Source organism: Macrobrachium nipponense, chromosome 1 (assembly GCF_015104395.2).
Source record: "Macrobrachium nipponense isolate FS-2020 chromosome 1, ASM1510439v2, whole genome shotgun sequence".
Taxonomy (NCBI): Eukaryota; Metazoa; Arthropoda; class Malacostraca; order Decapoda; family Palaemonidae; genus Macrobrachium; species Macrobrachium nipponense.
In genome coordinates, this window is record NC_087200.1 from 125,221,357 (window position 1) to 125,248,253 (window position 26,897).

The window sequence follows — 26,897 nt, forward strand, 5'->3', positions numbered from 1 at the left end:
CTTCCACACCCTTTTTTGGCCCAGCTTGGGTACTATCTACAGGAATGAAAACAAAGGCGCTAGTCATAGTAGTAGCGGGTAGCAGGGCCTTGGATTGGCTCCTCTGTAGACGAGGGATATTGAGGTAGGGAGAACCTAAATGGCAAGGGACCTCTGGTAGTGGTTTCCACTCGCCCCAGATACCATACCGACACCTTTATTAAAGGTGAGCGAGCCAGTCTATTCTGGCATTACGATTTTAGTTTTTCTCTGGTAATTATAGCAATATTTTACCTTAGAAATGAACACTAAAGGAAGCATTTCACGGAGCGACACAGGCTGAGCCCAGAAATAGATTTTTCCTTCGTCAAAATCCCTTTATTTTTCCTCCTGAACCACACTGGGAGAAAAGAATGTGGAACAGAAGAATAGAGAGAGGAATTAACCTAGGCTACCATGTGGGCTAAGGGAAGAGAAGAACCAACACCAAAAGACATAAGGAAATGACTGAGTAGGCTTATGGTGTGCCCTGACGAATTGTCTTCGTAATCCTTATTATCTTCAGATCAAGAAAACCACACTTGTGCCTAAACAGCTAAGCTAACATATAGGATATAAATGACCATGTACACCTGAAACACTTGGTTTCCACAAACACTTTCCAATACAGTCTAATGCTTTCATCTCAGCTTGTTGTAGATGACATAATGCAAAAACAGAAAACAAGCACATATACAGTCTTTGTTACTTATCAGAAAGGCCAGACCCCCAGATGCCTCTGCCAATGGTGAGCAATTATAAAAAGCGCATCACCTGACGCGGGAGAGACAGGCATGCTCTGCACCATATTACAGTAGTATAAACAATCTTAGAAACAATGCCAACTGATAGATCAGGCACCCAACTGCAGCAGAAAGGTGCCCTCCTGTAGAGTACTAGTGCCATACCAATGGTAAAGAACAGTAATTTTGACAAGTAAAAGGCATCTCACCATGGATCCTTATTCATGTGTATTTTCTCCAATTAAGGGTCACTGAGATAAATGAAAAAAGGAGGTAGTGCATTGGATGCTGCACTACCTATAGGTGTGTCAGCTTCTAGCAACATAACAGCATGGGTATAGTACATCCTTTGCAATGCTTTTATGGGGGCTGTTGCTTCAGTAAGTAATAATGCCAAGCACAAGTATAGGTCAGTGTTAGTACCTTGGAAGAATAGACACCAACTCATGCAAATGTATGGCACAAGACGCTGGTGTATGGACAGATGACTGTGGTATTGTCCTTAAAACATGTTATGAATCCCATAAAATCTTCTGGAGATGGAATTAAGTGATAAATTAAATTTCTGCTTAACTACTTATGGTATGTGACAAAGGATAATTCGTCATAACCCCAACAAAACAATTTCAATATAATTTTATAGTGTACTCAGAGGACTACAGAATGTCAGAGGACTACAGAATGTATCTCAATGTGGCCAAACTGGGCACAAGCATAAATTCTGACATAAACCCTACTGGGTATGAACATATAGTGCAAAATACTGTCTGCATAGGCAATATAATTCATAAGTTCCTTCACCAGCTCAGCTAAAACTGAGTACCAAGCTGTTTAGTTCTGTAAGAAAAAACTAGATCAATGACTAAGTAACCAAGAACAACACTGGTCAAGAGCACAATGACCAACAAGGGCATGACCCCTTCATGGCCATGGGCAGTGCATAAGCTTGGCAGTGTATCATTCAGCAATAATAGACATGATCAGTAAAAACATACTAAGGTGTATAGGTGCAACTGAGAAAAATATTTTCCTTTTGGCCAGTATCATCAACAAAACACCCCAAGACCTGCTGGTCCAGAGCTGTAAGCAGTTAAGAGGACAATAAGCACCTATGAATTACAAACACCCTACAAGATACATTCCTGAGAAAGGATTCTATCTGCCAGAAGGAACTACTCAAAGAGACCAGTCCAGTGATAGGATGGTGAAGAATAATACCTGTAGTATACTTAGGATGGTGAAGAACAATACTTGTAGTATACTTAGGATGGTGAAGAATAATACCTGTAGTATACTAACACAATAAAGCATTAACTAAAGTTACTATAATAAACAGTAACCAGCTTAAGAGAGGCCCATCCTAGTAGCAAGTGCTCCGATCATCCAGTCAAGAAAACTGAAGACTTTCAGAACCCTGAAAAGACGTTTAACCAGATGATCAAACTCTGAAGAGGCAAAGAAAACCTTTGCAGATGAAAAGTCTGTACATCTAGTCAAGTCGGTGAGACCTAAAAAGTCACCTTGGGAAGAGGCACCAGCTCCCAAGGATGGAACTTCTGTCTTATAGGAGAGATATCTCCTAGCTGTCAGTCTGGCTGGAGGAAGGGCAAAAGTGGCCTACCCCTGTATCCTCTTCATGGACAACCAATCCTCTACATCTCTAAATGCCTTCTTTGCAGAGGAAGAGAGCACCATCTAAGGCAGCAGAGCTCTAGCATCAGACTGGTTCCTCTTAAGAAATATTAAAGCTGAAAAGCTGGGGTTGCTGGTTGAAAATGTGAAGGAAAAGTGGCCAGAAAATACTTCAACAGGGGAGCATATGCTGTAGGAGGGACTTCTTTCTCTTCAGAAGAGATTGGAGACAGAAGACTTACTAGAAGGCTTAGATCCAAAGGGAGTCTTATGCAGCAGTCCCAGAAAATCATCCAATTGCTTCTTAATATGAGCAAAGGAAGGATCTTCAAGTACAGGGATAGGCAAAGAAGCAGGTACTAGTGAGATGAGAGCCAGGCATTCAGCTGAACTTGGGCACTTAATACCAGGTGCTTCAATGGTGTTGGGAGCGTAGAAGATGACACCACACTAGAATGAGGTGGGCACTCAGAATAAGACAGGTGCTCTGAAACAGAATGGTGCCCTGAAGATGAGTGTTTTCTAGACAAACGTGGACTGACTGAGAAATCTCTGTCACTTTCAAGAAGAAAGAAACGAATCTCTGTCATGATGTCTCTACAAGGGACTAGACTCTCCTGGAGAATGTCAAAGGGGCCTCTTATTTGGGCTAGAGAGATTCGAGTCAGACTATAACTGATGGACACTAGTCACAGCAATGCCTTTCCAACAGTTGTCAGAACCACAAACTACTGAATCAGATGAGGGAGTGACTGCCTGTAGGCAAACCCTGCTGACCTCTTTAAGACCTCTGGTATGTCTCCTCCCAGGTTCAGGGAAGTGTGACAGTGACCTTCATCTGGGATATCAGCAGGACAGATAGAAACCTCCTCCACTGGCACTGACACACTGGCACAGGCACTTGTTTACTACTATGCACCTTGTCCATAAGGACCTTAAATGACTGCTAATTTTGACACAGAATTTACCACTAAGTCAAATTTGTGTTCAAAATCAAAGGCTGGCCACAGCATTGGGTTCGGAAGCATGGGAGCTCGGAAAAGTTGATGGTGAAATATTTGGAGGACTAAGGGGATAATCCAAGGGAAGGAGAAGGAATTTCATTTTAAGAAACTTGAATGTTAGTAAGAAGTTCTAATCTCTGAGCTTTAACTTCTGCTACAGCAGGCCCCCTTCCTCTTTCTGTCCCTATCTAACTTTTTTAAATGGGACCGTAAAACTTTCCACTTCTCATCCCATCCAACACATTCGGCACAAATAAGCTCTTTTGAACACTTATCCTCTACATTTCATAAAAATTGTATGACTATCACAGGTTACTTTGGTATGCCCGGTCTTGCAACCTTCCTTATATGTTCCACCTCTCCTGAGGGATAATTTTGAAAGACTTATCCCTCAGGAGAGGTGGAACACACATCCTGCCCATATGAACTCTCTTGAGAGACCGAGTTTCCAGCCCTGTAATTGGCTTATCAACAGCCAATCAGGAGCGTCGTAAGGTACGAGCCTAGACATCAGGTGCATGGTTGATGTGAATATACTATAGTAAACAAGTTCCTGCAGAGGTAGTGCTGAGAAGTAATTCCATCATGTTACACACACTCATTTGTTGTGCATGCATGAAATGCTGGTTTGGGTTTTCCTACTTTTGTGAACCACTTGAATCTGACATAATAAATCACAGAATGTAAAAACAATTGAACCACTAGAATCTGGCATATTAAATCACAGAATGTAAAAAAAATTCTAAAAAACTCATCAGAAAAGCTACAAGTATCAGTACATCTAAATCCTTTGAGAGAGCAATGAAAACTTCAAATCAAGCCGCCAAAACATCCGATGTTGCATGGAACGACGGCAGAAAAGAATTATTTTCTCTGTGCTGTTGTAATTATGGTTTCCAGGTAGGACGGGGTGGTTATCTACACTAAAAACAAATCTTCAAAACAAATGAATTGCTACCACAAGTGTCAAATTTTAGCTGCCATGCGAGTAGAAAAGTATAGCTGTGTAATTACTTAGTAAGTTACCTATGTGAAACACAAAAGTAGGAAAACCCAAACCAGCATTTCATGCATGCACAACAAATGAGTGTGTGTAACATGATGGAATTACTTCTCAGCACTACCTCTGAAGGAACTTGTTTACTATAGTATATTCACATCAACCATGCACCTGATGTCTAGGCTCGTACCTTACGACGCTTCTGATTGGCTGTTGATAAGCCAATTACAGGGCTGGAAACTCGGTCTCTCAAGAGAGTTCATATGGGCAGGATGTGTGTTCCACCTCTCCTGAGGGATAAGTCTTTCAAAATTATCCCTCAGGAGAGGTGGAACATATACATCCTGCCTATGAGAACTCTCTCGACAGACAGAGTTTCCAGCCCTGTGATTGGCTTATCAACAGCCAATCAGGAGCATCATAAGGGACGGGCCTAGAAATTAGATGCAAAGGTGATGTGAATCTACTATAGCCAGTATACAAAAATACTATTCACAAATGAAGATGGAGAAAAATCTTAAATGTAGTACTTCATAAAAATTCAGCGCTACTTGTGGATTCCATATTAACAAAACTTCTCCATAATGAAGACTATGCTTACACTTCCAAATAAAAGGAAAAGGTGCAAGTGAGTTGAAAAATCACTATTTTTAAAGTAAATTTTATTTTCCCTAACTATACAAACCTAGGTCCTTTACAATAGGAATTACTTATGGTGTAGCCTGGACATGACCGCTGAATTCTTCAAACAAGGCGGTTCAGTAGTTAACTACCGGTCTGGTCATTGGTAGTCCCTCTGACTGGACGTAAACATTCCAATTTGCTTCCCAGAGGGAAAGAATAGGATGAAAGGGAAGATGAGCCAGTCACTCCGCATTCATGCTCAATCATACTATACAAGGCCAGATGCGACTCTGTCCTGTTAGAGGAGCCGGGTAAGCTACACAACTAGTTGAGCAGCCACCACCAGTCCCAAGAAAATGTGTCCAAGGACCTGTGGACAATATCCTGAAGGTAATGAGTGGTGAAGGTGGTCTGGCTTGCCCAGTCCCCCGCCTTCAAAACCTGTTGATCCGATAGGTTCTTACGGAATGCGAGGGACGGGGCAATGCCCCTGACCTCGTGAGTTCTCAGACGAAGTGTACCTGTGTCATTGCCATCAGCAGAGTACACCTTCCAAATCGTCTCATGAAGTGTCATCGACAATCAGGCTGGAGATGATGAGTGGTCTTCAAATAGCACCGTAGTGCTCTAACCGGACAAAGTAGCAACTCGTTTGGATCATCACCAATGAAGTCACTCAGAGAGGGGATGAGGAAGGTCTCAAACTTAGCGTTAGGGACCGAAGGATTCTGAGTCTTCGTCATGAAATCTGGGATGAAGTAGAGCATAAACAATCCCCATCTTCATGAGTATTTTCCATCAACAGAAAGACCATGCAGTTTGCCTACTCTCTTCACTGATGCCAGGGCCAGCAGAAAGACGGTCTTGAGGGTAAGATCCCTGTCTGAGGAATCTTGAAGTGGCTCGTACGGGGCACAAGTCAGGCTTTCTAGTATGAGAGTCATGACCAACGCAGGAGGCCTGAGATCCCTGGGTGGGCAAGACCTCTCGAACTCCTCATGAGTAGATATCTCGAAGGAAGAAGGAAGACGAGATATCCACATCCTTCAGCTTTAGGGCCAAGGACAATGCAGCCCTATAGCCCTTTACAGCTGAAATGGAGAGGAGCTTCTCTCAGCAAAGGTAGACAAGGAAGTCTGCGACCTACTGAAGACTGGCTCTGACCGGAGAAATACCCCGCCTATGACACCAACCACAGAAGACGTCCCACTTTCCCTGGTATACTGCTGCAGAGGACTGACTGAGGTATCCAGCAATCTCTTTTGCTGCTCAATGAGAAAAGCCTCTCACTTGCAAGAGATGGTGAATAAACTCCAGCCGTGAAGACACAGGGACTCTACTGCCTGGTGGTACCATTCAACATGCAGTTGATACAGCAGGTTCCGCTATGGGGGATCTCTCTCGGTGCCTCAGAAAGAAGAGCCAGGAGGTCGGGATACCAAACGGCCAGAGGCCATTACAGTGATACCAGAATCATCTGAAGATTCTGCGTGATCCGCATTCTGCTGATCACAGCTCGAATCAGGCAAAATGAGGGAGAGGCATAGACTTCTAGGTTGTCCCACAGATATTGAAATGCGTCCTCTGCACCTGCCCATGCGTCCGGAACAATGGAGCAGGTTTCCACCTTCCTGTTGAACCAGGTGGCAAACAAGTCCATGACTGGACGCCCCCATAGGATGAAAAGCCTTTCCGCCTCGTCCTGGTGAAGGGCCCATTTGGTTCCTATCACCTATTTCTGGCAGCTGAGCTTGTCTGCCACTAGCAAGTCCACCTTGCTTGTTGACACATGCCACTACTGTGGTGTTGTCGCTCATCAATACTACAGTGTGTCCCATCACTCATTCCCGAAACTCTTAGAGGGCCAGGAAGGCTGCCAAGAGTTCCAGGTAGATGTGAAGGCGCTTGTTGTGAAGGTTCCACACTGCTGCAGTCAGCAACTCCTCCAGGTGAGTGCCCCATCCCTCATTCAATGCAACTGAGAACAGGAGCATGTCCGGAGGGGGAGTGGACAGATCCACTCCTATGATAAGGTTCCTGTCGTCTAGCCACCAATCCAAGTCTCCCTTTACCTCCCGTGAGAGAGGAACGAAGAATGATCAAGGATCCTGTGACTGGGACCAAAACTCCCTCAGTCTCCACTGGAGAGACCAAAGGTGAAGGTGCCCATGAGGGACCAGCTTCTCCAATGCGACAGGTGACCAATCAGGACTTGCCAAAGCCAAGCAGGTTGTTCCTGCCATGACAGGAACAGCCACACAGCCTCTCTGAGCCTGCTGATACAAGAGTCCGAGGAGAAGACCTTTGCTGCTATTGTGTCTATCAGCATGCCCAGATACAACGTCCTCTGGTTGGGTTCTAGATCGGACTTCTCCATATATATCAAGACCCCTAGATCCTGACAAAACTTGTGAAGGCAATCCCTGTCCTGTACCAACCAATTGTCGAGATACCTCAAAAGACGTACCCTGTGCAAATGTGCCCAAGGAAAGACCAGGTTGAACACTCTTGTGAACACCTGAGGAGCAGTTGAGGGTCCAAAGCGGAGGTACTTGCAGGACAACCGATGAATGGGTACATATTTGGAAATATGCATCCTTTACGTCCACTGTAAGCATAAAGTCGTTCTCCCTGATTGAGGCCAAAACTGAACGTGCTGTCTCCATCTTGAAGCGAGTCTGGTGAACAAACTGGTTCAGGGGAGAAAGGTCTATGACCAGTCTCCAACCCCCCAACTTCTTCTCTGAGAGAAAGACTTGGTAGTACAACCCAGGAGATCAGTCAGACACGACTACTACAGCACCATTGTTCAGCATCTTCTGCCCTTCTTCTACTAGTGCTTGGTGTTTCGATGATCCCACTACATGGGAAAGAAGACAGACTGGGTGGTTGGTGAAGGGTGGTGGAGCCTCGAAGGGGAGTAGATAACCCTCCCGAAGGACATCACTGCTCTGTTTCGCTGCCAAGTTGTTAAATGGCTTGATAGGCACCCTCCCACCAATGGCAGACGCTGGAGGGGAACGCCAACCCTAGCAATTCCCCTTATCCTCACCTCCCTTCCCCAAAGGCAAGGTTGGCAGAAAGGGGTGTGAAGGCACTCCCTTCTAAGAAGAAGAAGGCTGGGTAGTTCCTGGGACTCCCTTAGAAGCAGAGGACTTCTTTGGGGCTGAAGAAGAGCCAGCCAGACTTGAAGATTCAGCCGCAGTGGAACACAAAGGCAAAGAAGCCTTTGCCACTGCCTGGTGAACAAGCCGGACTTATCATCATCCTGACGCTTTTCTACCGCAGCATCTACCTGTTCTCTATTGAAAAGAAAGGTAGAACCCAGCAAAGGTCTGTTTTGTAAGGCCAAAACTGACTCAGAGCAAAGTGACCTGGTTACTAGAGAGAGGAAAGCATTACAACTCTTGAGAACCAGGTTTGCCCACAGGTTAGCAGTTTGGTGGGAAAGGTAGGTAATAGCCCTACTCCAAGACTGACAGTCTCCCAAAGGCCAAGTCCTCCCCCGAGACGATGGCCCCAGAGGAAGCAGTGACCTTGGACACTGTGAAAGACTACAGTGTCCAACCAGGAGACTGCTTGGAGAGCCACCATCGCGGTAGCTTCCAAAGTCGCTGCCTCCTGCTGAGAGAGAAATACTCTGGCTCGTCAGGTGCTGCAGTGACAGATCCGGACCAAGGCGAACAGGTCCGGGTCCACCTGCTTGGTCAGCAGAGGCCTATCTGAAGCTGTGTAAAAGCACCTCTGGCGAAACACTCTATCAGCCAAGGCTAACCACAGAAGTCCTGTCGAAGCCCTGGGTTCCCTCTTGGATCCCCAAAAAGATTTGTGGCTGGAGGGGTGATCTGTGGAGGAGGTCATGGCTGCTTCCCCGAGATCATTGTGCTGACATATCAGCGCAACAATCTTTGCAAAGGTCCTCTGTATTTTGGGTGTGTCCAAGTCTTTTGGTAAAGGACCATCCAGTCCTTCCAGAGATCGTTCCTCCCGATCTACTTCCCCATGAGGGAGAACGTCACCAGACCCCCTGGATCCATCCTTGACGACTTGAGTGTACATTAGCTGGGGTCCTAAAACCCCAGGGATGTAGGCCGCCGATGCAGAGTCCCATGGAGAAGCCTCTATGGGATTCCTGCTATTCACCTCGCCCCTCCTGGTGTAACCCGAGGAAGTAGAGGGAATAGAAGAGGTGGATCGGATGCTCTTACTCCTCCTAGCAGCGCTGCTGCTTGGGGGAGTGAACCGCGTCCTTGCACCTAATTGCGATGGTGACAAGTACGTGGGTCTAGGAGAACTTGATCGCAAGGACAATACACTCTCCCGAGGAGAATGCAACGGTTTTCACCGTTCTATCAGCAATGGAACAGAGCTGGTAGCAGCGCCCTTGCTAACAGCTGTGCTGCTAGCAGTGACGCAGCTCCCTTCCTGGCAAGACCGAGCGTCATGAGGACACACCCCAGAACTCTTCGAGGCCGAGCCCCTAGCAAAGAGGTCTGTACAGGGCATCGGGAGAGGCTAAAAGGAGGTCTTAGCCTCTCCCGATGCCCGATCCTGAGGGACTGGGATACCAACCACGGCTCCTGACAAAGAACCAGGCTTGGTCTTCTCAGGTGGGTCCAAGCCATGGCTTGATCTCTTCTTTCGCCTCGTAGCACTGTCGTGACGAAGAGCTGACTCCCCAGGTTCGAGCTCCAGAGGCTCCCGAGACTCTAGCCACTGAGGGCAGTCTTGGTTCCCTATCCCGAAGGAGTGGGAGAGCTGACGAGAAAGCCAACTGCCTCCCCCTCCAGAGGGAGGATACAGACTCTTAGAAGCCTAAAGGCAAGGCTTCTTGGGAGGCAGAGAGGCTACCTTCCCCCTTCTTAGGTTGTGAAACCTTCGAAGGGGGACATGAGGAGGCGGCAGATGACAACAACAATGAAGATGAAGATGGAGACGACGACACCTTCCTTGATTTCTTCTTTGACAGCTTCTGCAGGATCGTAGTCAGGGCCAACCAAGGAACATCAGCAGGAGCAGGTCTGGTGGTAGGAGCAGGTCCTGGTGTAGGAGCAGGTCTGGGGCCAAGAACAGATATGGAAACAGGAGCAGGTCAGGAGGCAGGAACAGTGTCGGCAACAGAGACAGGCGCAGGGACAGGGCAGGGTTCTGGTGCATGTTCCGCAGCAGGCGTAATAGCAGGTATGGCTGGCATCCCTGTCATATCTACAGGTGAAAAGGGAGGCACAGGAAACCTTACACAGCCAATGATGGTATCCCAAAACCAAGAGGGGGAGACACTGGTAGGTTGGTTGACAACAGATGGTGTTGCACCCCAACCAGGGAAGATGTCACACTCATGGGGTTATGTGCCCACACCAGGTGAGGAGGTGCGTAGTAGCTGGGCTGGGTCATGGTAGCCGTGGTAGTAGTGACTACAGGGTAGCAGCGTTGCTGGATGCAAGGTTGAGATGAGCAAGCAGCGCTTCTACCGAGGGAGTGGCCACGAATCCAAGTGAAGACCATGCCTGGACTAGCCCCGCACCTAACCTGCAGTGGCAAAAGTTGGGTTGGGGGGGGGGGGGGTCACTCCTCGCTCTGAAGGAGGGCCTTCAAAGCAAGAAGAGACCCTAAGAGGTGCGTTACCCAGGTCTGCAGCCACAGCCACCCCCCTCCAACTTATTGGAGCAGGAAGTTGGGAAAGAAGCCTCTCCCAAAAGGGTGGCAGAGAATACAGGACAAGTTGCTGGGAGAGAAGTATGAGGATGAAAGGTTTGCAATACAGGCGACCCTCGGTTAGCGGCAGGGGTTCCGTTCCTGGCCGCCGACACTAAGTGATTTTCGATGCTAAGCGATTTTAAAGCCTACGGCCGCTGCACACCTTCTTTCGAAACTCTAGACCAGTCAAAGGCGCCGTAATCCCACAATGGTGCAATAAGTAAAATTATATTTATGCAGTATAGTAGTACTATAGAATTTACTGTACAATACATTATAGTATTATAAATACTGAAAGAGAAAAAAAAAGCCTAGCTTTAATCCTTTGGGTGTCTGGAGTATGTAAAGATATAATAAGGTTTATACAGCGTAGAGGTAGCTGTAGTGTTCAAGTTACGATAATTCGTCTTACGATAGTCCAATTTTGTGAGACCAAATTACAATAGCCTAACTTTATCCATTTTCTAGTTACATAAGTTCAATAACAGCAAAAGAGAATGATGAAAGTATGGTTTTAACATTATACTCGTTGCATGAACGTGTACAGCCATGAATGATTGAACGAGAAACGACTTTTTTTTTTTTTCTAAGTGCAACCGAATTGGATAACATCCGTTTGGCTTGTATTTCAATCATCGTACTACAGCACACTATTACCGTAGTTGTTATAAATGGCGTTATGTATAGAATAGAACTGAGATATCTTAACCGTTAAACGCCTATTGGACGTATTTTACGTCAATATAAATTCTGTTGGGTGCTGATTGGACGTATTTTACGTCGACATAGAAAAGTTTTCAAAAAAATTCGCGGAAAAATACTTAAAGGTCTACCAGCCAAAAACTTTTGAATCACGCGCCTTGGGGGATGCTGGGAGTTCACGGATCAAGGTGTTGTTTTGTTTACAATCGTTACGCAGGCGCGAATTTCTTTCTAATCGCACTAAAAAGTATCAGTGACATCTCAGAAATTATTTCGTCACTTTGACATAATTTTTGCACCATTTTAAAATAGCTGTTACATGGAGTATTATATATGAAAATGTGCGCAATTTCATGTAGAATACAACAAGAAAATACTCATTTTCGAAATATTTGCATATAAATCATGATAAATAGAAAAAAACCACGTTCGGTCAACTTTGACTCTACCGAAATGGTCGAAAAACGCAATTGTAAGCTAAAGCTCTTACATTCTAGTAATATTCAGTCATTTATCTTCATTTTGAAACAAATTCGAAGTCTCTAGCACAATATTTAGATTTATGGTGAATTTGTAAAAAATACTTTCCTTCCCTCCACGCGGGATTCTCTGCCGCAAATCTCCGAAATGCGTACGTCGCATTCTCGGAATATTTGCTCCATTTCATATTAGGCGTTTCATAGAGCTTTATAGATGAAAATGTGCGCAATTTCATGTAGAATACAACAAAAAATAATTGAAGGTTGTAGCTTTTCTAATTTTTGAAATATTTGCATATAAAAAAATATATAAAAAATTGACATTCGGTCAACTTTAACTCATCCGAAATGGTCGAAAACTGCAATTGTAAGCTAAAACTTTTACAGTATAATAATATTCAATCATTTATCTTCATTTTGAAACAAATTGGAAGTCTCTACAACAATATTTAGATTTATGGTGAATTTTTGAAAAAAAAACATTTTACGTCCGCGCGTTACAAATTCATGTATCATTTTGTGATAATATTTTCTGTGTTGCTTTGATTGTTTTACAATGTGATAATATTTTCTGTGTTGCTTTGATCGTTTTACAATGTGTTATATACCAAAATGATCGCAATTTAGCGTACAATAAAACGAAAAAAAAATTTACTTGCTAGCTTTAACAGTTTGCTCACAGCGCGATTTGAATACAATTATATATGAAAATTTTTTTTCGCGCTATCATATATCGCATTATTCATATTTGATAATGATATTTTTTTCATTTCTGAAGGTTGCATACTAAACTTCAGGCAATGACAAAACAAGGGAGCCAAAAATGATCTCTTAATCTTGAAAACTAAGCGCGCTGTGATTTTTTGAAAACAAATATTTTTTCCACTTCGGCACTCACTCCGAGACACCCTCGGCATATGGGAGACGATTTTTATTATACCCCTTCGGCGTTTAAGGGTTAATGTAATAACATTATTCGCTATAGATCAAAGATCAATATAGATAAAAGATCAATCTGGAAATATACTGTTCAATATAAACCTAGTTATAACTGAAGCTGAGAAAACTGTTCAAGCTGCCAATGACTATTATCGTACATCGGCAACAAGGATAAAACTCCAGTAAACGTATGCCATCAAACAACCGTATATAAAGTTTAGATAAAATCATGCCATCAAACAACCATATATAAAATTTAGATAAAATCATGCCATCAAACAACGTATATAAAATTTAGATAAAATAATTTCAATCAAAACTACTGTGCTTGAAAGAACACATTTTACAGTATGTTGGTTTCACATTGATATAAAGATAAATAACGTAAAGTTCGTATTACGCAATGATATAAAGGAGAATTGCAAACGGAATCACGTAATTTTTTTTACGCAATAAACATGCTGCCAACGTAATCTGTTAACGAAAAAAAAAAGTAGTTTACATTCACAACGAGACATATTCAATTCATATTTCCACCTAAAAACACATTGTATGTAAAAAAATAACCTTGTTGCCATCAAGTGCTCATGAAATTTCCCCCCTCCCCCTTTCTCTCTCTCTCTCATTTACTGAGACTCAAGATTTTTTTATAGTACTTGTACTATATGTTTTTAATACTTTCAATAATAATAATAATAATAATAATAATAATAATAATAAGAATAATAATAATAATAATAATCATAATTAATAATAATAAATATAATAATAATAATAATAATAATAAATGATAATAACTGTAATTACAAAATTCATATTATGTGATAGTATTCTAACCCTCTTACGCCGACTGGACGTATTTTACGTCGACATTTTTTGTCTCTCGTGTGCCAACTGGACGTATTTTACGTTGACTTACAAAAGTTTTTTTTAAAATTCGCGGAAAAATACTTATAGGCCCACCAGCCTAAAACTTTTGAATCACGCGCCTTGGGGGATGCTGGGAGTTCACGGATCAAGGTGTTGTTTTGTTTACAATCGTTACGCAGGCGCGCAAGCGCGAATTTCTTTCTTGCCGCACTAAAAAGTATCTGTGACACATCTCGGAAATTATTTCGTCACTTTGACATAATTTTTGTACCATTGTAAATTAGCCGTTACATGAAGTATTATATATATATGAAAATGTGCGCATTTTTATGTAGAATACAACAATAAAATACTCATGATTGTAGCTTTTATCAGTTTTGAGATATTTTCATATAAATAACGATGTGCCAAAATTTCAACCTTCGGTCAACTTTGACTCTACCGAAATGGTCGAAAAACGCAATTATAAGCTAAAACTCTTATATTTTAGTAATATTCAATCATTTACCTTAATTTTGCAACTAATTGGAAGTCTCTAGCACAATATTTCGATTTATGGTGAATTTATGAAAAAACTTTTTCTTTACGTCCGCGCGGTAACTCTTCCGAAAAAAATCATACATGCGATTGTGGTAATGTTTGCACCATTTTAAAATTAGCCGTTATATAAAGTTTTATATATGGAAATGTGCGCAATTTCATGCACAATACAACTAAAAACAACCCATGGTTGTAGCTTTTATCAGTTTTGAGATATTTTCATATACATAACGATAATTGCCAAAATTTCAACCTTCGGTCAACTTTGACTCTACCGAAATGGTCGAAAAACGCAATTGTAAGGGTTCTGGTACGCATCCCCCCCGAATGGGGGGGACCACTGTACCTATGTAATAACACTCCATATAATTTGTTAATATAATTTGCATAACCTTTATGGTCTGAACAGAATTTCTACAAATATATGAACTCATTAGACAACGGCGCTAGCAGCGCTGTTAACTGAAAATTGTGCCGTAAATATACCTTTAAATGCCTTATTTTTTAATGAATATTTTTGACGGCAGCCGTAAAACCGATTCGCCACTGAACGATTGCGCCGTTAACCGCGGGCCGCCTGTATTAGGAGTGGTTGAAGGTGAATTCCTCTCCACCACAAGTTTAGGTTTCCTCACACCTCCTCCTGGCAAATTTCCCCCACTGAGCAGCAGACCACAGGGAACACTCCACACACATGATAATCTCCATTACACTCACGCCCTTGGCAGGATGCACACAGGGAGTGAGGAGCTACCTCAACAGAAAGCAACAAAGGCTGTAAATCAAATGTACAGTTTGTTGGGTATTCATTTAAATGCAAGCAATCCACAAACATTCAACAGAAATAGGAATAATCTCATCGGGATCAAAGATGAAGAAATAGTGAACAACAGTGGGCAGCGAGCGGAGAATGCATCCTTCCACAATGATGGCCGAGAGCAAAATTGGACTACCAATGACCAGACCGGTAGTTAACCACCGAACCACCTTGTTTGAAGAATTCAGCAGCCATGTCCTGACTATGCCTTAAGTAATTCCTACTGTAAAGGACTGACAAAAGCATGGTTAGCTAGTAAAGAAGTGAAATGATAGGAAAATAATAAAAAATGAACACTGTTGACTCATAACTGTATACTATATTCTCAGGCAAGCACCTTGGGAAACTAACAATAACAATGCTGCAGGTAGTTAATAATTTACAGTCAATTCCAATGATACAAATCGGGTTGTGATGAAAGAAAAGTTTTGGCTATGCATTGCAGGTGTAAGTGGTTAGGTCTTTAGGAAGCCTCTAAACAAACAATCATTTCACATTTAACCCTATGCCATAAGTCACTGTTCATTTTTAACTAAGTTTTTTTTAAATATTTCAAAATTGATGACCCTTGAACATTTTTTCTCTTCTTTAGCAATTTAGTTGATTTTGTTGGACTTACTGCCTTTTTGTACACTCCTTCTGCCTCCAATATTTCTTTCTGTAACTCTCTAGGAAGTTCTTTGAACACACCAAAGTCAATACCATCTGGTAAATGACCACTGACCTGTATACCACTTTCTGGATCTGACTCACATATCTCAGCATTAGTAGGAACACAAATGTTTTTCTCCCTAACATGTAGATTATTTGAACTGTAACTACATGATGGGTCACTGTCTCTCATGCTATGGTCACTACTTGCTTTTTTCTGAAAACTTTCATTCTCTGTAACACTTTTCTTGACTGGTACCAAATATCCCTCAATACTTGAAGACTTTTCTATTTGGCTGAGATTTTACTACGTTGACCTTTTACTGTGCTGAAAAATGTACTAGTTCCGGCATCACAATTTCTGTATGATGAAAGAATTTCATCTTGGAGTTCTTTAGGCAAAGCATTATACACTTCAAAATCAATATCACTACGTAGGGAAAAAGAATCATCTTTCATTCTCATTAAATAATCACTGTCCTCAGTAGCAACTTTACAATGGGGTATATCTTTTGTTTTTGTGTTTATCATCTTAGCACATGATCTCATCTGTTTTCTGGTATCTTCACTTTCTTTTCCAGTTCCTAATAGCACAGAAGACATTTGTTTAAAATCTCTATCGTTTGTTGTGTCATCTACGTTTCCAGATGTTGGCTCTTTCAATTCTGAATATGCTTCTGATGCATTCGAGTCACTATAATTGATTATTTTTTCAGAATTTTGTTCCTTACTTCTGTAACCTTGTCCTGTCTGAAAGGTACCTGAGGTGCTCTGAAAGAACTGAACTATGGACTTTGAATTCGGCACCTGATTTACAAACTTGGTCATAGCAAGCCCAACCATTGTAAGTTGAAAAGGCTTATTAACATTGATCAATTTCTTAAATGTTTTGACAATTATCTCCATCATTGCTGATTTTGCACTTTCACTAATATTTTCAACACCTTTGGAGAAGAAAGAAGATGACAGGGGAACCTGCTTTGTATCTCGATGACCATACCTCTTGGTCAAGTCAAACTTCCGAGCAGAAACCTTCAAAATAGATGGTTCCCGACCGTCAGTGGCTACAAGTTTCAAAAGCCTTTCTAACAAAACTTTATATTTAACTTTAATTTTTTCAAAAGAGGTTTCTATCTTGAATGCATCTTCTAAACCAATACTTTGAGGAAGAACTGTACCACAAACTGGGCTCTCATCAATACCAAAACTCCAGTCCCTTAATTTCTTGGCCATTTCAGTGTCAAACTTCGTTCTCAGAGTTTTTAATGTGCCACTTTGAAGTTCCTGAACCAGTGATATGCCTAATTCATTGAGACCTTTGTTTGTTACAGTTCCTATTCCTGGTATAGATCTTACAGACTTAAGTGAATTCATAAGATCACAAACCTGCCATGGAAAAATAAGGGTCTGATCATTTGGTTTGTGATAACCTGATACTATTTTTGCAATCAATTTATTGTGTGCAATGCCTGCACAACAAGTTATTCCTGTTTTTTTGTAAATTGCCTCACGCACTTCTCTAGCAATGTGGGAGCCAACAATCAATCGTTCATAGCAGCCACAGCCACATGGATCATATTTTGGCATTTGGTTTTCCTCTTTATCTCCATACCAACATCCACATACTTCTTTCCCATATTTATCTAAACACTGACTCACTCTCTCCGTGATGTCCAGAAAATTTTCATCAAGTCCTAATCGTTCCACATAAGTTGAAAAATTATGTACAATTTTGGATATGTCTGTAGAAAACTGTCTATAATGTGTCAGATCTGAGCCATCAACTAGTATCAAATCTGGTAACATCTTTAGTGCCTCACTAACAAACATACTTTTTTTTACTCCCAGCGATCTAGCGATATAATTACATGTGATCATGATATTTTTCTGTTTGATACCAACAGGCTTCCCATGAAGACTTGGATTCCGCACCATTTCCACCTGTGCGTAGAAACAGTCAATATCAATGTGCAAAATTGTTCTTTGGTGTTGTTCAGGGATAAGTGTCCACTCATCATCCAGGCTACCAAAATTCTTGTCCATCTGAAATAACATCAGTAACATCTTAAAATACAACACTGATTATCCTGGACCTAAACCTACAGTACAGTAATGCAGCATATAAAAAGACAAAGTTTTAATAAATTTGTATTTTTCATAACTGACAAACCTTCGGTCTTAACGGAAGGATAAATCTCGGGTACTTAACTGGAGTCCGGTTAAAAATAGCACCAGGAATTGGTGGCAGCAGTAGTCAGCCAATAGGTGAGTAGGAGGAGCAACATGACCTGCTCTACCCTGCTACATATCATCTTACCAGTTTCTTTTTAGCCCAGGAAAGAATGAGAGGTGGCTTCAGGTGGGCCATATAAGTTAAGACGGAATATTTGTTAGTTATAAAAAATAGATTAAAAATTTGTCATCTGTTCATATACAAAACAAACCTTGGTCTTAACGTGAGGATAACTTACATTTGGAAGGAGGATAAGAAGTCTTAGAACCGACTGGAGGTTGAGCCACTGCCAGAACCTGCACCTGGTCCGTGGAGTGCTCCGCCCAATCTGGTCGTTGAGCCCACACCTGAGCCAGATTCTGGTTCCTTACAAACTGTACAAACTTGGACATCTGGCACTCTTGGTCGCAAGACCGTTTACATCTCCTCTCAAAATCCTGTGCCTGAGCCCACCTTAGAGTCAGTGCCAAAGCACACTGTTGATCTCCCTTCAGGAGATCCCAATCCAGCACCCCTCTCGTCTACCAGCCTGATCCCTCTAGCAGTGTCTGGCTGAGAGCCAGCCCAGAGTTCAGTAGTCTTTTCTGGATTTCCCTGACCTCAGCTGAAGCTCGTTCCCCGGTGCAGCCTTGCAACCCATGCCTGAGCTGGTCCTTGTAACCCATGAATCTCTGACATCTTCATTGCAGTCCTTGGAAGGCAAGAATCTAGTGGACGAACCTCTTAGAGAAGTCCTACCTAAGCTGGTCACCTTCTAGAACTAGAAAACTTTCAACAAATTTGTGACACAAAATTACTATTCCAAGTTCACTTTTCCTGGACTTCTAATTTGTTTACCTGCTATTCCCTTTATAACTTTATTTTGACTCTGAATCAGAGTTTCTGAAATGCCTAAATATCTGGTTAAAGTTGATATATCTATTATATTCACTGTACTGCCTGAATCTGGAAGTACAGTATATGTCTTTCCACTTATTGGAATCTTCACAATAGACAAATCCTTTTTGATTATTTCTTCTTCTTTCATGGAGAATACTACTTTTTTGCTATTTATGTACGAAAATGCGGATAAACATTTTCCATACTAGCTATTTCTTTTTTTTCTCTTCTATCATCTTGAAAAGAATTATATTCTTTCTTCTGTGAAGAGGTTAATTGTCACTGGCTTGAAGAGTTATGTGAATTTGGGCGGCTGTTACTTACATCTATTACATCCTTATTGGTTCCCCTATTATTGAACCAACAGCTTTTAGTTAAATGCCCAACCTTCTTACAAATTGCACAGCTTCTAGGCTTTCTGCACTCATTTTCACATGCTGTCTTTGGTCTTGCTCCTTGAGCTGAATAATTTCCTTGACTTGAATTGTTTGTGTTTGAAAATTGACCAGGCTTATGTCATGGGTGGACCATTCCTTGAATAATTCTGTCTTCCTTTCTGGTTAGGATTCCATTTTCTGTTATATTTCCCTTCAAAAGAAGTGGATCTATTCCCTGCTTGTCTGGCATTATTATTCGTTCTTTTTGAATGGTTATCATTTCTGCCTTTCCTTTCACTTTGTTTTTCTATTACCCCTACAAATTCCTTGGAAAAATCTATCTTTGCCTTCTGTATTTCTTGTTTCATTGAAGGCTATTATTCTTGGGATCAATTTTAATTTTTTGAAAGGCCTTCTTTTCCTTTTCTCCTAGAGCATTACATATGGTTCCATGTGCCAAGTGTTTAAGATCTATCTTACATTAATTAATCCCCTTTCATCATCACCAAACTGTGTCTTATCTCCAATGGTGATGTTTGTGGACTTCAAGTCTTCTATTAATTTGTCTATGGCATTTTCAACATTTGCGTAGAGCTCTGCCATTGATTCATACTGGGGATTTAGGAACTTAGTAATACGTATTATATAATGTACCTTCTTTACTCACGGGTTCCCAGATCATCAAACAAATAGTTTTAAATTCATCATATTTAGTTAACTTGCTGAAACTACCAGAATTCAAAGAAATTTTTATGTGCATTACCATGTTCTGAACTAACGAGAAGGAAGGCTTCATTAATTTTAGCTCTTTCATCTGTTATTCCCCCTAAAGATATGCGGCTGTCAGCATCAACTAACCAGTGATTAACTGTATATGATTCTAGCTTACTTTTGTCTGGATGGGAAGCTTCAACTTGTCCACAGAAATGTGTGGCTTGTGTTATTACAGCTGCCTGATTCATTCTTCTGTTTCGAAACGTGTTAGTACTATTAGTAATTATATTATTAGTATTATTGGCACTGTCATGATTATTGTTATTTGTGTTATTAGGGTTAGTATTTCCCTGAATCACCACAGTTTGTGAAATTGGGACTGGGATTCTACTGCGTCTGTCTGGTGCTTGTCTTAAATTGTATGAGTTATCTCTAACAGTGGCGAGTAATTCGTTAAAGGCTTTATGCATTTCCCCCCAAAAATTATTCGTATATGCTACTCATCATTACACAATAGCATAAAAAAAACCATATTTGAAATTGGGCATAAAAGTATCATCAACAATTAATCAGACAAAATAATACACAACATAATATTCAAAGAAAAATTATATGTATGGTTCACTATGCACAACAGTACCTCAAAAAAAAATTCTCATGCACTGTTAATTCAAAAGTATACTAGTATACATAAAATTTTTTTGTTAATTTGAACTCAAAAGTGCACAGCCTGTTAAAGGAAATTATTCAAACATGGAACACAAATACATAAGTATTCAAAATGATATTTTCATAATAAAATAAATTTTTGAACATACTTACCTGGTAGTTATACATATAGCTTAAGTCCCTGTGATGTCACGGCAGAATTTCAAAACTTGCGGCAATCGCCGATTGGGTAGTCAGGTGTACCACCTGTGCGCCCTCTACCCAGGTATCTGGAACCATTCCAACTATTCCTCAGATCTTCCATGCCCCTAGTCTCTAGAGGGGAGGAGGGTGGGAATTAAATTATATAACTACCAGGTAAGTATGTTCAAAAATTTATTTTATTATGAAAATATCATTTTTAAACATCTAACTTACCTGGTAGTTATATATATATAGCTGATTGACACCTTTGGTGGAGGGTCAGAGACAGCCAACATCGTTGGAATTGACATAAGAGTTAATAAACAAACTTACGGGTTCGTACCTGTTTAAGGAAGCTGACTTTAGTAATCTCCTGTCTCATTATGTCTGCTTTCCTCAAGAGATCCAGCGATCCACCCAGGGGGCTGAAGACCTCAAGGAGCTGTCAAACCGGTGCATAACCTCTATGTGACAGGACCTCATCCAATACCCTTATTCTGGGCGCTACCAAGGAACAAAATGACCACATGACTGAGAAAATCAATGATTGTGGAAGACTGCGTCCAGTCTCCACAAACAACCATAAAAATTCAACCGTCCCGAGGAGAGAAAAAAGGTATTGGGTTATGGGATTGTAGGGGTAGATCCTTCTCCCACTATTGCATTCGCTGCTACAAATGGTCCCAGGGTGTAGCAGTCTTCGTAACGAGTCTGCACATTTTTCAAATAGTGTGAGGCAAACACTGACTTACTTCTCCAGAAAGTTGCATCCATTATACTCTGTAAGGACCTGTTCTGTTTGAAGGCTACAGAGGTTGCTACTGCCCTCACTTCGTGTGCTTTCACCTTGAGAAGATTGAGGTCCGCCTCACTACATTCTGAATGAGCTTCCCTTATAAGGTTCCTAATGAAAAAGGAAAGCGCATTCTTGGACATTTGTAAAACAGGCTTTTTGACAGAGCACCAAAGAGCATCTGAATTACCACGTAAATCTTTTGTTTTCTCTAGGTAAATTTTTAGAGCTCTCACTGGACATAGGACCCTCTCTAACTCTTCTCCAACTAGATCTGAAAGATTCGGGATCTCGAAAGACCTTGGCCAAGGTTGTGAAGGGCGTTCATTTTTAGCCAGAAAACCTAGCTGTAGGGAGCATATAGCTTTGCCATGCCTAAATCCTATCGTCTTGCTGAAAGCATGGATTTCACTAACCCTTTTGGCTGTAGCCAAACTGACCAAAAAGAGTGTCTTCATAGTTAAGTCTTTTAAAGAGACCAAATGTAAAGGCTCCAATCTTTCACTCATTAGGAACTTCAGAACTACATCCAGGTTCCATGCAGGAGAGTCCTGTTGTACTTCTTTCATGGTGTCGAAGGATCGGAGAAGGTCCTGTAGATCTTTATTTTCAGATAAATTCAGCTTTCTAAAATAAATTCAGCTTTCTATGTCTGAAAACAGCAGCTAACATACTTCTGTATCCTTTAATCGTTGAAGTCGAAAATTTTCGCCTTCTCCTAAGGTACCGAAGGAAGTCAGCTATTTGAGTCACAGAGGTACTGGAAGAGGAAACAGAGTTGTCTCTGCACCATCCTCTAAAAACCTCCCACTTGGATTGGTAGACCTTGATAGTAGAAGCTCTCCTTGCTCTTGCAATCGCACTAGCTGCCTCCTTCGAAAAGCCTCTAGATCTCGTGAGTTTTCGATAGTCTGAAGGCAGTTAGACGTAGAGCTTGGAGGTTTTCGTGATGCCTTTCCAAGTGGGGTTGTTTGAGAAGATCTACTCTCAAAGGAAGGCTTCTCGGTGTGTCCACCATCCATTCCAGTACCTCTGTGAACCATTTCCTTGTTGGCCAAAAGTCATCCTGGTGCCCTCGTGTGACAAGAACTTCCGAATCACCTTGTTTACTATTTTGAAAGGTGGAAAAGCATACACGTCGAGGTGCGACCAATCTAGGAGAAAAGCGTCTATACAAAGAGACTCTGGATCTGGCATGGGAGAGAAGTACATCTCCAGCCTCTTTGTCTTCGCTGTGGCAAACAGATCTATGCAAGGTTGCCCCCACATGCGCCACAGGTTCTTGCAGACCTCTCGATGAAGAGTCCATTCCGTGGACAATACTTGACCCTTCCTGCTTAGGCTGTCTGCCAACACATTCTTCTCCCCTTGGATGAACCGAGTGACTAGGCTCACATTGTTCACCTTTGCCCACTGAAGGAGTTCTCTCGACGTCTCGTAAAGAGACCTCGAGTGGGTTCCGCCTTGTTTGACGATGTAGGCCACCGCCGTGGTGTTGTCGGAGTTGACCTGCACTACTTTGTTCTGAACCATCTCTATGCACTCCTTGAGGGCCAAAAAGACTGCCAACAACTCCTTCTGGTTTATATGGAGCTTCATTTGTTCTTTTGTCCAGGACCCCGAGAACTCAACTTCCCCAGAGTTGCTCCCCACCCCAAGTTCGAGGCGTCGGACAACAACACTAGGTCTGGGTTCTTTTGTTCTAGGGACAAACCCTCCTGAAGTTTGACGGGGTCATTCCACCAACGAAGACATTGCTTCATTGTTTCCAAAATAGGAATCGACATTGTCTTCAGATCCTTTCCTTTGTTCCAATGCCGATTTAGGTGAAATTGCAGGGGGCAATGATTAGTCTTCCCAAGGAAACAAATTGCTCCAGAGAGGAAAGGGTCCCCAGAAGGCTCATCCATTCCCTCGCAGAGCACTTCTGTTTGCTTAGGAAGCTTCGAATCTTTTGCAGGGCTTGATCTGTCCTTGAGGCAGACGGAAAAGCCCGAAAATCCAGACTCTGAATCCTCATGCCCAAATAAAGGATTTCTTGAGAGGGGATCAGTTGAGATTTTTCTTTGTTTATTAGAAGTCCCAATTCCTCTAACAGTGTTATTGTTTTCTGAAGATCCTCCAGGCAGCGACTGTAGGAAGGAGCTCTGAGGAGCCAGTCGTCCAGATACAGAGAGATTCTGACAGCTCTCGCATACAGCATTCCTGCAACATTGGTCATCAATTTTGTGAAAACTTGAGGCGCGGTGCTTAGTCCGAAACAAAGAGCTCAAAACTGGAATACTTCCTCTTTGTATACGAACCTCAGGTATTTTTTGGAGCTCGGGTGGATGGGAATGTGAAATACACATCTTGCAGATCTAGTGAGACCATCCAGTCCTCCTTTCTGACTGCTGCCAGGACTGATTTTGTAGTTTCCATCGTAAATTTTGTCTTCTGTACGAAGACGTTGAGTGCACTTACGTCCAGCACTGGTCTCCATCCCCCCGAGTTCTTGGGCACCAGGAATAAACGATTGTAAAAGCCTGGTGAATCTACATCCTCACCTTCTCTATTGCTTCCTTTTCTAACAACAGCGACATTTGCTGTTGAATCGCCTGAATTTTTTATTGCTCTCTGTACCTGGCCGATAGATCTATCGGGGACGTTGTTAAAGGAGGTTTTTCTAGGAATGGGATTTTGTACCCCTCCTTGAGCATTTGAATGGACCAAAGGTCCGCTCCTCTTTTTTCCCAAACTTGCCAGAAGTTGGAAAGTCTGGCTCCTACTGCTGTCTGAGGACGAGCTTCATCAAACCCTGCTTCGTCCTTGTCTTGATCCTCTTCTTTGAGACCTCTTTCCTGAGGGTCTGAAACTACGTCTGCCAGAGGTAGTCCCTCGAAAGGGCTGAGAAACCTGATGTTTTGGAGCCTCTTCCTTCGTTTTACGTGCTAAAAGGCCAGCAGGAATTACCTTCCTTGCTGTTTTAGAAACTAGATCTTGAGTCGCCTTTTGTGCTAATGCTGACGAGACTTCCTTAACCAACTCTTGTGGAAATAGTAGGGGGGAAAGAGGGGCATAAAGGGGCTCTGACTTCTGCACTGGAGTAACTCCGTTATTCAAATAAGAACAAAATTGAGCCCTTTTCTTCAGGACCCCCACAGTGAATAGTGCTGCTAATTCATTAGCCCCATCTCTCAAAGCCTTGTCCATGCACGACATGATATGCACAAGTTCCTCTGTGTCATTGCCTTTAAAAACTTCCACCTTTTTTCCCAAGGCTCCCAGGGTCCAATCCAAAAAGTTAAAAACCTCGAAAGCTCTGAACACTCCTTTGACGAGGTGGTCTAACTCCGAAGTCGACCAAAATACTTTAGTTCTAATCACAGCCGTTCAACGAGAAGAATCCACTAAACTCGAGAAGTCCCCTTGTGCCGAAGAAGGAATTCCCAGACCAAGAGCTTCTCCCGTCTCATACCATACGCTCGAACTGGAAGCTAACTTTGCTGGAGGAAAAGAAAAAACTGTCTCGCCTTGTTCTCTCTTCGTTTGCATCCAGTTACCCATCATCTTTAGAGCTCTCTTGGAAGAGCGAGACAAAACCATCTTTGTAAAACTTGTCTTATTAAAAGATTTCCCAAGCGTAAACTCTGAAGGAAGGGAACGAGGAGCAGCCGGAATAAAGCTCTCTGGGAAAATTTCGTTAAAAACTTTCATAAGTCTTTTTAAATCTGACGAAGCATGATGTTCCTTTGAATCCTCCTCGTCTGCAACAACCTCTAAGGGAATCACCGGAGAAAGTGCGATATCAACTTCCCTTTCTTCCGAGTGTCCTCGAATGGAAGTAGCGACGTCTTGCCTCCCGACGTCATGAATGTCAATTTCCTGACGTCCGATGTCACGACGTCCAATCTCTTGACGTCCGCAGTTACGATGTTTCAACTGCCTGCTCTCTGCGTCACGACTCAACAGGCTGACGCTCGTCGTCCTGCTGAAGGGGTCTAAAATCTTGACACTCGGCGTCATGAACGTGTTGACGCTCGGCTCTTATCCGTCCTTCGTTTCTTTGACGTCCTGCGTCATGATGTTTAAGATCTTGACGTTTGGCGTCATGATCCTCTTGACGCTCGGCTCTTTGGTATCCGTCGTCATGAAGTTTATGCACTTGACGTTTGGCGCCATGACGCTCTTGACGCTCGGCTCTCTGGTGTCCGACGTCACGATGTTTATGTACTTGACGCTCGACGTTATGTCGAGTCATCTTCTCTTTGCTTGCAGGACGCCGGACCTTCATGAGGGAAGAAAGTTTATTCTGCATTTCCTAATTATATTCAGATCCGGAGCCCCATGCTGAGACCGGTCAGGAGAAGCAGCAACCACATTAGACTCTCTCTCCATTTCAATCAGTGAATCATCCGGAGACGAGAACCAACCTGAAGGAGGAGGAGGAGCATGTACAGACGGCATATAAGCGTCTGACATCTGTTTGTCCTCTACCGAAGCAGATGGCCGCCTGTGCGACATCTTACTGCTTTCGGCAAAAGGATCAACCGTGTCTGACATCTTTCCGCCTCCTAACGAAGCAGATGACCGCCAGTGCGACATCTTACTGCTTTCGGAAGGGGAACTGACATTCTCCAACCTCCCTTTTTTCCTACCAAAGTAGATGGCCGTCTGTGCGACATCTTACTACTCTTGGCAGGAGAACTCCCTTCGAAATCGGAAGAAAATCGCTCCAGACTGCTCCAATGACTGCAACCTGGAGCCTGAGGAGTCATTTCACGACGCTGTTCGATCGTGGAAAATTTTCTCTTAAGAGGTCTTGACGTAAGACGCCAGCCCCGTTTGGGAGCTGCATCGTCCGATGAAGAGCATTCACTTACCTCGCCTTTCCAATGGTGAGGGTGAGCGTCCTGGGAAGCGTCAACAGGAACGCTCGAGGGGACGACTGCTCGGGAGCTAACGCCTCTCGCCTCCCTTCGTCTGTCGACATTCCTTCTCACAGGGGTTGGTGAGCTTGGAAGAGGTCTAGGACTAGGAGCACGACAGGTCCGAGCAGCCGCACTGATTTTAGCACTAGCACTTGCACTTTTCAACTCTCTAACATCTGACCACAATTTTGCTCTGTCTTCTGCGAGGGATTCTACTTTCTCGCCCAGAGCTTGAATGGCTACCAACATATCTTTAAGAGTTGGCTCATTAGATTTATCAAGAGTGGGCTCAGGAAAAACTTCTACAGGGGAAGGATTAATAGGCTCGTTAACACGGGAAACAGAACTATCCCTAGAAGAACGAGACATACTACTTTTACTCCTTCTGAACCTGTCTATCTCAAGTTTACGTACATAGCGATC

At 42.5% G+C, this 26,897-nt stretch overlaps 1 protein-coding gene across 1 annotated transcript; it reads right to left on the reverse strand.

The window, feature by feature from the left end:
• Positions 1-15,368: 15,368 nt before the first annotated feature.
• LOC135219598 (DNA polymerase iota-like) lies at positions 15,369-17,845 on the reverse strand. Its single transcript, XM_064256488.1, has one exon. The coding sequence runs from the start codon at positions 17,778-17,780 to the stop codon at positions 16,005-16,007; it is 1,776 nt and encodes a 591-aa protein (XP_064112558.1). The 5' UTR covers positions 17,781-17,845; the 3' UTR covers positions 15,369-16,004.
• Positions 17,846-26,897: the final 9,052 nt, after the last annotated feature.

Coding starts and splice junctions, on each gene's coding strand:
- LOC135219598 (XM_064256488.1), bottom strand. CDS start 17,780: ATGTTACTGATGTTATTTCAGATGGACAAGAATTTTGGTAGCCTGGAT.